The following is a 14,947-nucleotide window of genomic DNA, read 5'->3' as shown; positions in this document are numbered from 1 at the left end:
CTTCGTGATTGTATTTTTGTAGTTTTCGTGAATCATAATTATTGACAGTGGGAATGATTTTTTAATGAAGACTCTATAATATCAATAGTTGAAGATTTCCTTTCTCCCTCACCTTCTCCCCTGCCTCTTTTCTCTCTCTCTCCCTCTGTCTCTCTGTTTCTCTCTCTCCACCCTTCTTTCTGTTTATATATTTAAACTGTAAAAACATCGTTACCTGTTTTCTTCCCTAGCTTGATTGAAATTCCAGCTGAATTCACTCCCCTTTATGGGAAGCATGTTTTATGCTTCCTCAGAAATGAAGGGAGGGTCATTTAGTGGTTGATGATGGGCCTCACAATGGATCCCTACAGTGAGCACCTGCTTGAATTATACATCTCTCTTTCCTGTTAGATTGTTGGCTGTGATCACCAGCTCGGAAGCACCATGAAGGAAGATAACTGTGGAGTCTGCAACGGGGATGGGTCCACCTGCCGACTGGTCCGAGGGCAGTACAAATCCCAGCTCTCTGCAACCAAATGTAAGACACGACAAACGTGGGGCAATCTTTGGGTTTGTTGGCTAATTCATCTCCCCTGATTTCATGCTGGCTCACCTCGGCATCTAGGGAATAACGCCACCACCAAAATGAATATGAACCTGAAAATGTTGTAGAAAGCTTCATGTTCCTGCTTTGTGTATTAGTGTAGGTAGACCAAGTCAGGTCACCCATTGCAACCCCAAGGAGGAAACTTTTCCTTGGTGGCGCCACAGGAGTGAACTACACATGGATCAGGACACACTCTATTTATAAACGTAGACATGCAATTTGCTGCCCACAATGAGGATGGGCTGCATCCAAGCCTCAGCCTGATATGTAGTCTGGTGTGCCTGGTGGAATACAGCAGGGAGAGTGTGCAGACCTAAACAAATTCACTTCCTACCACTGTGAAATCACGCTGCCTTCCTTTACAAAATGACCTTTTATTGGTGCTGATCACAGGTTCTTTCAGGATTAATGTCGGGCAGCGATTATGTGAAGCCATTTATTGACTCTTGTGTCTTAGCCTCTCTATACAATCACAGTAAATGTATGGTTATTACAATATGTGCTGAGAGCTTTGCATGATCATCTCATTTTATCCTTATAACAGCCATTTAGCAAGGGGTTGCTTATTCTTATATTATGAATAAGATAGCTGAAGCTTAGATAGATTATGTGACTTGCTCAGAGTAACACAACTCTAAAGTAGTAGAGCCAAGATTCGAGCTCAGAGTCCAATTCCAGAACCTAAGCACTTATCCATTCCTCTAAACTGTCCCACAACCCTGCTGACTGCTTCCATGGTGGGACATTTGAAAGCAATTAGATGGATCAAGACAAGGTACCTCAGATGTCTGCCCAGCTGGGTCTTGCTAGGGGAGATGGTGTATGTTCGCATGATACCTAAGATAACAACACAGTCACACAGCAATCCAGATCATTTTACAATACAATGTCCTCTGTGATGGTCACTGCTCTAGGTACTGCATCAGATATAGATAGAAATAAGGCAGCTCTTGGGGTACCTGGGTGGCTCAGTTGGTAAAACATCCAAGTCTTGATTTTGGCTCAGGTCATGATCTCACAGTTCATGAGATTAAGCCCTGCATCAGGCTCCGTGCTGACAGCATGGAGCCTGATTGAATTTCTTTCTCTCACTCTCTCTCTCTCTCTCTCTCTCTCTCTCTCTCTCTCTTTCTCTCTCTCTCTCTCTCTCTCTCTCTCTCCCTCGCTCCCTCAAAATAAATAAACATTAAAAAAAAGAAATAAGGCATCTCTTGTACTCTAAGACATATATTTTTAGAATAATCTGACCTTGCTTGGTATACTGTCTCCAGATTTTGCCATTATCCAGAATCCTTTAATAGATCTTTGAGTATCTTTGCATGTGTCTCCCCTGGCTTGGGAACTGAGAAGGAATATCTTTACTGAATGTGGTTTTGTTCTCTCTACTTGTTGACTAGCTGGGAAAAAACAGTTGACATTTGGTGGGGTCTGTGGCTTTAAATGGACTTGTAGGTCAAGAAAAAAGGCAGTGTGTGCTAGAGAATTATTCCCAGAAGTCAGAAAAAGGCAGTTTGCTCAAAGGAATAGGCTCTAGGGAAGAAAAGGTAGTAGCCAGAAAGACTAGGGACTTTTAAACACCAGAAACATTGGAGGTACCAGCTCAGGGAACTCTACATTCTAACACCCCTGCAGGCAGTGAAAAATGTGAATCTGTGGGGGAGAGAGACTCTGGCAGAGAAAATGAAGGATGAGGTAAGTTAGACATTGATACAGTGCATTCAGGTGAGATTTTTTTCTTTCGTATGTTGGTAGCTTCTTTCTATAAGATGAAAAATTAAAGAATTTGGAAGATGAAAACCAGAGGATAGAAGCATAATTCTTTTGTAAATCTCTGAAGTCATGGTGGGATATTTGAGGGAGGGGGAAAGCTACATTTTAAAAGTCACTTATATGGAAAACAAACCCTAGAAGAGTTAAAGTCTTTCTAATTATTTATGTCACATAATTGAATCAATGCTTGTTATCTAGGAATCTAGGAATTTCTGCTAGGCACAAAAAAAGGAGATTGCGCTGTCTTGTGCAGTAATTGCTCTGTAGCAGGGGCAGGGGTAAGGGTAGGGAATCTTCCTTGCATTCCCATTCATGTTATCTGCCTAAACACTCTGCCTGGATAGATAGTCCTCTTACCCTCCTGTTAGGGTGTCATCAGGGACCTCTGGGGCCTGAATCACTGGAACAATGTGGAGAAGCTCTGAAAGAACAAATTGAAGCAAACTAAGGGCCATAAGTCATCCCCAGGTCTGCCAACAGGTATTTCAATGAAAAGCACTCAATTCAGGACCAAGAATAGGTAAATTATATAATACACAACCTGATGATTATCCATAATGACAAAACACAATTGATTCATTTACCTTAGCACTGACGATGCCTCATGACAAAATGATTTATCTGAATAAAGCCCAACATATGCATGTACCTCGCCACAATGTATAGCAGATGCTGAACAAACTGCCTCATTTACGTTTTCTCCACCCCAGAAGAATCTTCCACCCTATATTTACAGACTGTGAGTGACCCACAGGCAGGGAAGATTAGGCTGCTCTGCGGGGCCCAGTGTGCTGGCCAGGTGAGCAGTTCCCCACCCGTGAAGGCCTGGAGGAGCTGTGCCAGATCTGTCCCCTGCACTCTGCCAAAAGGCACTGTAAGCCAGCCACATGCTCTCTTCGAACTCCTAGCACTCAGATTCCCCACATTGAACTCATTTTCTTCTGAACTTATATCCAAGATTTTTTTAATGTTATCAAGCCTTGGGGGAACAAAGAGAAAACAGAAGAGTGGAGAAAGACCATGGCGGGAAGTGCCAGAAGGAAAAAGAGAAGTAGGAGAAACTTATCCAATGGCTGCCATTTGCTGGCACGTAAAAAAGAAACCATCTTTGTATCAAAAGACATTATAATTGCCTAATACAAATACAGACAAGAAAGAGAGATCAAGGCACATTTTCCCCTTTTTTAAAGGCAAAGGCTGTCCACTGATAGCATTCAGTCTTTCCATTTTTCCCGGTCACTTCAACTTCCCAGCCCAACAAAAAAAGAATAAGTTTAACTAACATTAACTTTTGATTCTTGAAATTAAAGGCTCATTTTCTTGCAAATTGTATTGGCTTGTACCCTATTACATATTTTCCAAGTGTATGCAATATATACTTAGAACTAAAGGCAGCCTATTTGCTATCAATTTAATATCTCCAGCTTTGCAAACCTCTCATATGAATTGGTGTGTTTTGAAATCACCTGGATAACCTAAGGCTCCTGAGGGACAGAAAGAAAAAGAAAAAACAAAAAACAAAAAAACAGACAAAACAAATAACTAAATAAAATGCGTGTGTGTCATATGGTGGTAGGAGTCTTGGAAAAAAGTAAAGCAGGGAAGAACAGGAGATAGGGATGGGCTGCCAGCCAAGTGTGTTACAGGGAGTTGCAATACTCAACAGGTTAGTAAGAAAAGGACTCACTGATAAGGTGGCATCTGAACCAGGATCTGAGGTCACCATGCAAAAGTCAAGGGAAAGAGATTTCCAGTCACAGAGAAAAGCAAGTACTAAGGCCCTGAGGTAGACACATCCTTGGCATATTTCTGGAAGTGCAAAGAAGCTAATCTGACTAAAGTAAAGTAAGTTTAAATTGTTTTTAACATTTTTTTCATTTTTGAGAGTGAGAGAGACAGAGCATGAGTGGGGGAGGGGCAGAGAGAGAGGGAGACACAGAGTCAGAAGCAGGCTCCAGGCTCTGAGCTGTCAGCACAGGGCCCGACGCAGGGCTCGAACTCAAACCGTGAGATCATGACCTGAGCCAAATTCGGACACTCAACCGAGCCACCCAGGTGCCCCTAAAGTAAAGTAAGTTCAAAGACGACTAGAGGAAATCATGAAAGCAGCAGGGTTGTGAGACAGGCTGAAGAATGGCGCAGATATTGTAGGATTTTGTAAGGATTGTGGCTTTTAGTCAGAATGAGATGAGAATTAACAAGAGGATTTTGAGTAGAGGAATGACTTGATTTATTTTTAAAAGCATTATTCTATCTACTGTGTTGGGAATAGACTACAGTTGGTCCAACTATGGAAGTAAGAAAAGTGGTAAAGAGGCTGTCACAGTAAGCCAGTCCTGGAATGATGACAACTTAAACCATGGTAGGAGTGATAAAGGTGTTAAGTAATTCAATTCTGAATATACTGCATTTCTTTGAATCTAAGACATCACTGATTAAAAGATGTGCCAGTATTTTATGCACCACAAGAAAGAAAATTAAGAGACTGTGACACAATGCCTCCTGACAACTTAGGGTTCTTATCTGATAGCTCTTAAACAATCTACTTGAGATTTAAACATTTTTTAACATTTTAAAAAATTATTTTAGAGAGAAGTGAGAGTGAGGGAAAGAGACAGAAAGAGAGAGATTCTTAAGCAGGCTCTACACTCAGCACAGAGCCTGACTCGAGGCTCAATCCCACAACCCTGCCATCATGACCCAAGCCAAAATCAAGAGTCAGACATTCAACTAACTGAGCCACCCAGGTGCCTCTAGATATGCATATTTTTTATTTTTTTTTTTAATTTTTTTAACGTTTATTTATTTTTGAGACAGAGAGAGACAGAGCATGAACGGGGGAGGGGCAGAGAGAGAGGGAGACACAGAATGGGAAGCAGGCTCCAGGCTCTGAGCCATCAGCCCAGAGCCCGACGCGGGGCTCGAACTCACGGACTGCGAGATCGTGACCTGAGCTGAAGTCGGACGCTTAACCGACTGCGCCACCCAGGCGCCCCAAGATATGCATTTTTTAAAAACTATGTATTACTCATACATACAGAAAACCTGAAATAAATTCATAAGTTGGTAAATAAAGCTAAAATAAAACTTTTTCTCAAATTTCAATTTCTTTTTAATCATTTTGGACTCAATTTCCACAAGTCATGGGGGTACTTGTAATACAGCATTTTTAAATGAATCCATGAAAGAAATAAAATCCATTGGTACTGGGTTATTTTTTTAACCAGCTGTATTGAGGCATAAATGACATACAATAAACTAGATATTTAAAGTGTTTGACTTTGTGCATATATCTGTGAAGCCATCTCCATGATCAAGCTCATAAACATATCCATCATCCCCCAAACTTTCTTGTGCCCCTTGTAATTCATCCCTTCTGCTCTCCTGCCTCTGTCCCCTGGCAACCACAGATCTTCTTTTTGTCACTATAGATTTAGTTGTGTTTTATATAAATGGAATTATACAATATATGCTATTTTCCAGATGGCTTCTTTCATTCACCATAATTATTTTGAGATTCATTAATGTTGTAGCTTGCATCACTAGTGTATAGTAATTCCAGTGTATGGACATACCGTAGTTTGTTTCTCCATTCACCTGTTGACAGAGAGGTTGGGTTGTTTTCACTTGGGAGGTCTTATAAATAAAGCTGCTGTGAATAGTCATATACACATTTTCATATGGACATATGCTTGCATTTCTCTTGGGTAAATTCCTGGGAGTATAATGGCTAGATCATATGGTAAGTATATATTTACCATTTTAAGAAACTGCCAGACAGTTTTCCAGAGTAGCTTACGATCTTGCATTTCTACTAACAATGTGTAGGAGTTTCAGTTGCTTCACATTCTTGCCATCACTTAATATTGCCAGTATTTTTTTTTATTTCAGCAATTCTAATTGGTGCATAGTAAGTAGTATATCATCATTGTTTTCATTTGCATTTTCCTGGTGACTAATGATGTTTAATATCTTTTCATTTTCTATTAGTTTCCAGTTGCTACTGTATCAAACTACCACAAACTTAGTGTCTTAAAGCAACACACTTATTATTTTATGGTTCTGGAGGTTCAGAAGTCTGAAATGGGTCTTGCTAAGCTGAGATCAGGATGTTAAGCAGAGCTCTGTTCCTTCTGGAAACTCTAAGAGTTCATTCATTTTCTTTGATCTTGCCTTTCTAGCTTGTTAGGTTATCTAAGTTGCTTGGCATCGTTAGAGCTTGCAGTGTAAAATCTTCACATCTCCTTCTACCTCCAATGTCTTCTTCCATCTCTCTCGTCCAATTTAAAGAACACTTGTGATTACATTGGACCCACCCAGATAGTCCAAGATGATCTCTTTATTTTATAGTCAGCTGATTACCAGTCTTAATTTCATCAGCAATCTTAATTCCCCCTTTCCACTTAACATAACATATTCATAGGTTCTGGGGATTAAAACATGGGCATCTCTGGTGGAGTGAGGGGGCAAAATTATGCTGCCCACTACACAGGTGCTTATTTCTTCTTTGATGTGATGTTGGTTAAAGTCCTTTGCCCAGTTTTTAAATGGGTAGCTTGGTTTCCTACTAATGAGTTTTGAGAATTCTTTATGCATTCTGGGTACAAGTCCTTTGTCAGATATGTGATTTGAAAATATTTTCTCTCAATAGTTACTCTTTCCGCCCAAAACTTGCTTAATATTAGCTTTCATAGAGCAAAAACTTTTAATTTTGATAAAGACCAGTTATCAGTTTTTTCTTTCCAGTACTGTGCCTTTAACATTGTATTAAAGAACTCCTTTCCTAATCCCAGGTCACAAATTTTCTCCTATATTTTCTTCTAAAAGTGTTACAGTTTTATATTTTAGCTCTGTATCAATGACCTATTTTCTGTTAATTTTTTTGTAAAGTATATCTTGGTATTATAAGATACATCTAGGTTATGTTTTTTGGTATTAGAAAGTCCAACTCTATCAGCCCCATTTGTTGAAAAGATGACCTATTCTGTCTTGAATTCCCTTTAAAACTTTGTCAAAAGTCCACTGGCCATTTGTGCATGGGTCTCTTCTTGGACTCTCTATTCTGCTCTATGTGTCAATCCTTCACCAGTACCACATTGTCTTGGCCACTATACCTTTAAAGTAAGTCTTAAAATCAAGTAGTTTGATTCCTCAAACTCTGCCCTTCTTCTCAAATTCATTTGGCTATTCTGTTCTAATTCCTTTGCCTTCCCATATAAATTTTTCAATCTGTTTGTCTATATCTATAAAAAAAAATCCTGCTGAAATTTTGATTTTCAATTTTGCTAATTCTATAAATTGGTATGTGGGGAGTTTAACCTATGAGCATTTCATGGCTACCCATTTCTTTAGGTCTTTTTTTTCATTCCTTCCATCAGCTTTTATTGGTTTTCAGCATACATATCTGTATTTAGTTAAATTTGTACCTCTTTGAATTTTTTGCCCCATTGCGTGGTATTTTATTTCAATTTCCAATTGTGTATTGATAGTTTATTTTTGCCTGTTGTCTGTGTATTTTGCGAACTTGCTAATCCAGTTACTAGCTCTGAGAGTTTTTGGATTTTCTACATAAACAATCACATTGTTTTATAAATAAGGATGATTTACTTCTTCCTTATCATGTCATAAGCCACTTACTTATGTTTATGGCCTCATTGCCCTGGCAGGGATGTTCAATATGATGTTAAATAGAAGAAGCAAGAATGGATATCCTAATCTCTTTTCCAATTATAAGAGGGAAAGCATTCAGTTTCTTGCCATTGAGTATGAAGTTAGCTGTAGGTTTTTTGAAGATACCTTTTATCACATTGAGGAAGTTCTTATGTCTTCCTAATTTGCTGAGAGTTATTATGATGAATGGATGTTGAATTTCGTCATGCTTTTTCTGTCTCAAATGATGTGATCATGTGGTTTTTCTTCCTTAGACTTGTTGTGATGGAGAATATTAATTGATTTTCAAACAAAGAAGCAGTCTTGCTTTCCTGGGATAAACTCTGCTTGGCCATAGTGTATTATTCTTTATATAGATTATTGGATATGATTTGCCAGTGTTTTGTTTGAGGGTTTTTTACATCTATGCTCATGAGAGATAGTTTTCTATAGTGTGCTTTTCATACACCATCTTTGGGTACCTCATACAATGAGTTGGGAAGTGATTTCTCTGTTTTTTGGAAAAAGTTGCATAATATTGATGCTATTTCTTCTTTAAATGCTTTGCATCATTCACCATTGAAATTCTCTGGGCCTAGAGATTTGTGTGTGTGTGTGTGTGTGTACTTAAGTTCCTGAATATATGGAATAAAGTTATAGTAAATATTTTAATGTCTCTCCTGTGTTTTGATGGATTGATTTTTCCCTTCAGTATGGGCTGTAATTTTTTTGGCTCCTTTGCATACTGGTAATTTCTGACCTGATTCAGATATTGCAAATTTTATCTTCTTGGATAGTAGATATTTTTGTATTCCTATACATGTTTTTGAGTTTTGTTCTGGAAGCAATGAAGTTACTTGGAATCAGTTTGATCTTTGGGGGTCTTAAAATTTGGTTGGCAAAACTAAAGCCATGTTTGACTAGTGCTAATTGTCCCCTACTACTAAAGTAAGACCCTTTGAAAGTTCAGTGTCCCATGAATTATAAAGTTTTCTAGCCTGACTAGTGGGACAAGATACTATTCCCAGCCCTATCTGCATGCCAGATACTCATCTCTATAATTCTTTTGTGCTGTTATTTCCCTAGCCTCAGGTAGTTTCTTTATACCCATGTTCTGATTTGCATGGTTATGCTGCTGGTTACCCAAAGAGAATATTTTTAAATATATAATAGCACATATTATTAGTATGTCATGTAAATATTTTTCCCAGTTTTACTGAGAAATGATCGATACGTATCACTGTACAAGTTTGAGGTGTACAGCATGATGGGAGAATACTCTTAAATCTCCAGAATTGTCTCTGTGTTGCTCTCTTCTCTCTGATAGTCTGTCATTCAAACTCCAGCCACTGATCTTTTTGGATTCTTGGCTTTGTCTCCGAAACTCAGGGAATCCTCCGGGCTTGGAGTTCCCACCTTCTGAGGGGCAGCCTGGAAAGTCTTTCAAAGCTGGGGCAATGTTAAGGCTCACCTACCTTGTTTCCTGATTCTCAGGGACTGCTGCCCTTATTTACTTGATATCCAGTGTCATGAAAGCCATGGTTTTATATAAATTTCTGACTTGTTGGTTGTTTCCAGGCAGAATATTGAGTCTGGGTGCTGTTATTTGATCTGTCAGGAACCAGAAGTCTTTTTTTTTTTTTTTTTTTTTTGAGAGAGAGAGGGTGCAAGTGAGCAAGGAGAGAGAGACAGAGAGAGAGAGAGACAGAGACAGAGACAGAGAGAGACAGAGAGAGAGAGATGGGCTTCACCTGAAGCAGGGCTCATGTTCACCCAATGTGGGACTCGAGTTCACGAACCATGAGACCATGGCCTGAGCCAAAGTCAGATGTTCAACAACTGAGCCAGCAAGGCACCGAGGAACCAGAAGATTTAATGATGGGCTCTTAATTCAAGTTTGCAGTTGTGTATGGCTAGCTGGGTTTTGACTGCACTTTGGCAATGTTATTAAATACTTCTGATTCCTCATCTCCCTACAGCCTCCATAACTGTTTAGTTCCAAAAGGTTAAATAAATGTGTTCCACTATTATCTTAGAATCTTCTTCCAAGCTTCTGACACCCATTTTGCAAGTTTGATACTGGTTGTTTTAGTGCTAGCAACTGTACAAGCAAAGGTAACTAAAGCAGGACTACTGCCTCGGTGAGAGAATATAATGCAGCATTGATCATGGGATGCATTCTGATTTCACATACATTAAAATGTGAAAGACTGTTCTTCTTAGAATCAATGAAATATGGTATTTTGACTCCTACAGCAATAGGACTTTCTAACTGATTATATACGAATATGAAGTCAAGGATGGCTCCAAAGTTTTTGACCTAGGCAACTGTAAGGATGAAGTTCCCAACAGTCCAGCAGGATGTGTCTTGTTTTGTGTGTTGGGTGTGTGTCCTCCATTGTGTAATTACTGATAACCTCTGGGGGAAATTTTCAAGGGCTCAAATGCTCAGCTTCGCTTATTTTATTGGGTATGTTTTAAGAGTAATAAAATTGGCATGAAGATAAAAAATATACTATTAAAACCTCCTTAAGATTGGCAGGCTATTACTATATATACTATTTCTATATGTAGCCAACTGCATTAACAATCACTCTTTTGTTAAAGAAAATTACTAGTCCCAGAGACTTAGAGGGAAAACTCCTTAAAAACATAAACATATCAACAGGTCTAAAAATAAGGCAAACTCAGATATCAGAATAGGAAATCCTGCCTCTTCAAAAATGATCATTATCACCTTTCTCTGATACAGCAATGAATCACACAGAAAAATCCACATGTGATAAGATTGAAAAACAAATCTAAAATACTCTATAGAAAGATGTGGACAAAGCTGTAATCATCAAGACAGCATGGTATTGGCACAGAAACAGATACATAGACCAATGGAATAGAATAGAAACCCCAGAATTATACCCACAAAAGTATGGCCAACTAATTAATCTTTGACAAAGCAGGAAAGAATATCCAATGGAAAAAAGACAGTCTCTTTAACAAATGGTGCTGGGAGAACTGGACAGCAATATGCAGAAGGATGAAACTAGACCACTTTCTTACACCATTCACAAAAATAAACTCAAAACGGTTAAAGGACCTGAATGTGAGACAGGAAACCATCAAAACCCTAGAGGAGAAAGCAGGAAAAAAACCTCTCTGACACCAGCCGCAGCAATTTCTTACTTGACACATCCCCAAAGGCAAGGGAATTAAAAGCAAAAATGGGGACCTCATGAAGGGAAAAAGCTTCTGCACTGCAGGGGAAACAATCAACAAAACTAAAAGGCAACCAACGGAATGGGAAAAGATATTTGCAAATGACATATTGGACAAAGAGTTAGTATCCAAAGTCCATAAAGAACTCACCAAACTCCACACCCGAAAAACAAATAATCCAGTGAAGAAATGGGCAGAAAACCTGAATAGATACTTCTCTAAAGAAGACATCCAGATGGCCAACAGGCACATGAAAAGATGCTCAACATCGCTCCTCATCAGGGAAATACAAATCAAAACCACACTCAGATACCACCTTCACTCCAGTCAGAGTGGCTAAAATGAACAAATCAGGAGACTATAGATACTGGCAAGGATGTGGAGAAATTGGAACCCTCTTGCACTGTTGGTGGGAATGCAAACTGGTGCAGCTTCTCTGGAAAACAGTGTGGAGGTTCCTCAAAAAATTAAAAATAGATCTACCCTATGACCCAGCAATAGCACTGCTAAGAATTTACCCAAGGGATACAGGAGTACTGATGCATAGGGGCACTTGTACCCCAATGTTTATAGCAGCACTTTCAACAATAGCCAAATTATGGAAAAAGCCTAAATGTCCATCAACTGACGAATGGATAAAGAAATTGTGGTTTATATACACAATGGAATACTACGTGGCAATGAGAAAGAATGAAATATGGCCTTTTGTAGCAATGTGGATGGAACTGGAGAGTGTTATGCTAAGTGAAATAAGTCATACAGAGAAAGACAGATACCATATGTTTTCATTCCTATGTGGATCCTGAGAAACTTAACAGAAGACCATGGGGGAGGGGAAGAAAAAAAAGAAAGGTTAGAGAGGGAGGGAGCCAAAACATAAAAGACTCTTAAAAGCTGAGAACAAACAGAGTTGATGGGGGGGTGAGAGGGAGGGGACGGTGGGTGATGGGTATTGAGGAGGGCACCTGTTGGGATGAGCACTGGGTGTTGTATGAAAACCAATTTGACAATAAATGTCATATTTAAAAAATAATAAAAAATAAAAAAAGAAAGATGTGGAATACACATATAGCTATGATTTTTGACAAAATATTTTAGGTACAATCTTTGAGAACAATTTTCTTGAGAAAGAGCATTTGCAATCCATATCTGTGAAATGACAGCACTTATGATTTCCAGGGAAAGCTTATCAATTTAATTGAGAAAGAGGTCATCTGATCTCTGAAGCAGGTCTTCTAGAATTGCTGATTAATAACCTAGAAATGTGTCCTAAAGATTAGCATCATGGTTTTGTCAACAAAGCGAGAATAGATTAGGACAGATGCATTTGATCATAGAGCAGTGTGCCTTTTTTGAAAAGGGCACCCGGATGAATGTGAATCACAGTGAGAGAGGATGCAGCACCTGCCTCACCAGCCAAACCTAATGAATTAAACACTAAGGAGGCAGGTGATGAAGCCAGACTGCCCACACATTATCAAATATCTTAAACACCATTCTGTACTCACTACTGTAATAGCTGCCAAATAGAAGAGTTCCCCCAACCCTAATAATTGAGAATTTATCCTTAAACAAGACCATTACTAATACATATACAATTCAAAGGGTGGCTTTTTATCAACATGCAGAATATGCAATTAATTTTTTTCCTGTCTTTTGTCAAATTAAGATCACCATTTCTTAAATCATATTTTGAGATGTATCAACCAGTGTTACTAGATAATATATATAAACAATTTCTCTGGGTAAACCCTTTGGGGATACACTGGATTAAATAGAATGAAATGAGGTTCTCTGGTTCAGGGCTTCTAAGAAATCAACGTGCTTTGTGAATTTCCATGAACGGGGTATAGCGTGTAGTGTTTCTCCAGATTTTGTCTTAGGTCCCTTCTTCTTGGACCATTTTGTGCGGCTGCTGCTTTGCTTGCCTTTTTTGTCACTGAATCTCTGGTGCCTGACATAGGGCCTGACACCAGGAGACACTAAAAAAATATTTGTGGAATAAATAATGAATTTGCTGCTTGCCTGATGAGCTGCTAGGTGCCCATGAGTTCTTACAGAACCATACAGGAATAGACTATGACTCTTCATACCTCTTGTATCATGTGCTGCTGACTCTTCAAGTTTGTACCAGCTTGAGTTGCTCCCTGTTTCGCTTTGACTAGGCAAGCGCAGTCTCCATCGTAGCCTCTTCCCCCAACAACCCTCTGGGTTTCTCCCCTTCTTCTTTGGGGAGCATGCAAAAGTTAGCATATCAGCCAGAAGCTGGGGTGAATGCCCCAGCATGTGGAATGCGAGTCCCTTCTCAACAGAACAAGAGGGAGGCTGCCTGAGTAGTGTGTGGGTCAGAAGACTGCCACTGAGCATTGCAGGGACGAACAGAAAGCTTCCCTTTTACTTGCACTTTATATGACCTGTGGATAAACAAAGCCTTTCTATTTCCAGAAATCCCATTGTTTTAACTGCTTTGAGTTTCTTTTGTAAACTTAAAAATCCATGTCTTTATGCAAGGCATTTAACGCTCTATGGGCCCAGACTGAATATTTTTTGTTCCTTTTCTATATTCCCCTTACATGTTTTTTTTTCTTCTTATATGCCACAAACTCTTGGCTATCTGAAATTCAGCCTTTTCTTCAACAATGTATGACATTAAAAACAGCTAGAAGGCTGTAGTGTGAGTAGAATGTTCAATATTGTAGAGGACTTGATAAATGTAACCTCCTTAGGAAAAGAATTGAGAGCATATGATTCTTCATTCTCATTCAACTGGCTATGTGCTGGGGCCTCGGAGGGTTTAAAAACATAGTAAAAATAAACAGTCTCTCAGTTTCTGTCCTTAAGGATATTTGGAATAGAAGGAGGAAAGTAATATTTATAAAATGCCTGCTGTGTTCCATGCTATATATCGATATCAATCTCTGTATCTTTTCACAACAATATTATGCAGGAAGTGTCATTTTCCCTGTTTTACAATTGAGGAAACTAAGGATCAGAGAAGTTAGAGAACTTTTGAGGTTCGTTTATTGAAATCAAATTCTCTTAAAGACAGGATGATGTTAAGTTTCAGAAAAATGGGTACCTTTTAGGATTACTCTTATTGAAACTAAATTTTTCCAAAGAGTATGATAATATTTAATATTAGAAAAATATATGTGAAACAGAGAATCCCACAGAGCTTGCGAATATGCTGGTGAATTTAAAAATACTTACTTTCCCCCTTGTCTTCTGGAATGCTCTCCTATTTTTTGACCATTGGCTACTCATTAAACTTCTCAGAGGCTTCATTTCTTCATCATAAAATGGGGATGGTAGCATCCCCTTTGCCTATGTTACAAGTTTTGGGTGAAGGGGTAAATAGTATAATTTAGGTGTAAGTGAAACTCTTCAGTGGCATGAAAATGTGAGGTATTGTTGTCACAAATGTCACAAGGAAGAATGTCGGTGGTGTGTTTGCAGTGCATGTGATATACCTTTAATTTTTTTTTTCAAAAATGTAGATTTGGGGACTGCTTCCAATGAATTGAGGCTCAGTTTGCAAGTAGGGTGAAAGTAATCCATTTCTAAATTATCTGTGATTCAGCCAAAAAAAATTCTTTTTTAAGTTTCGAGCAGAGAGAGTATGTGGGGGGAAATGTTCATAGCCATTTCTGAGACACTATATATGGTATATATAGATGTAGATAGGGTGAAGGATATGAAAGAACCAGAAGGCATGATTTCTGCCCTCGA

At 38.8% G+C, this 14,947-nt stretch overlaps 1 protein-coding gene across 9 annotated transcripts in view; it reads left to right on the top strand.

Moving 5' to 3' along the window:
- Positions 1-14,947, top strand: part of ADAMTSL1 (ADAMTS like 1) — an 872,819-nt gene that overhangs the window by 624,058 nt on the left and 233,814 nt on the right. For all 9 annotated transcript variants that reach the window (XM_053205052.1, XM_053205051.1, XM_053205050.1 and 6 more), the window contains one exon: positions 391-517. In XM_053205052.1, coding sequence (XP_053061027.1) covers positions 391-517 — 127 coding nt within the window. The remainder of the gene's footprint in view (positions 1-390; positions 518-14,947) is intronic.

This window comes from Acinonyx jubatus, chromosome D4 (assembly GCF_027475565.1).
Source record: "Acinonyx jubatus isolate Ajub_Pintada_27869175 chromosome D4, VMU_Ajub_asm_v1.0, whole genome shotgun sequence".
NCBI lineage: Eukaryota > Metazoa > Chordata > Mammalia > Carnivora > Felidae > Acinonyx > Acinonyx jubatus.
This window is presented reverse-complemented; position numbering and strand designations above follow the sequence as displayed.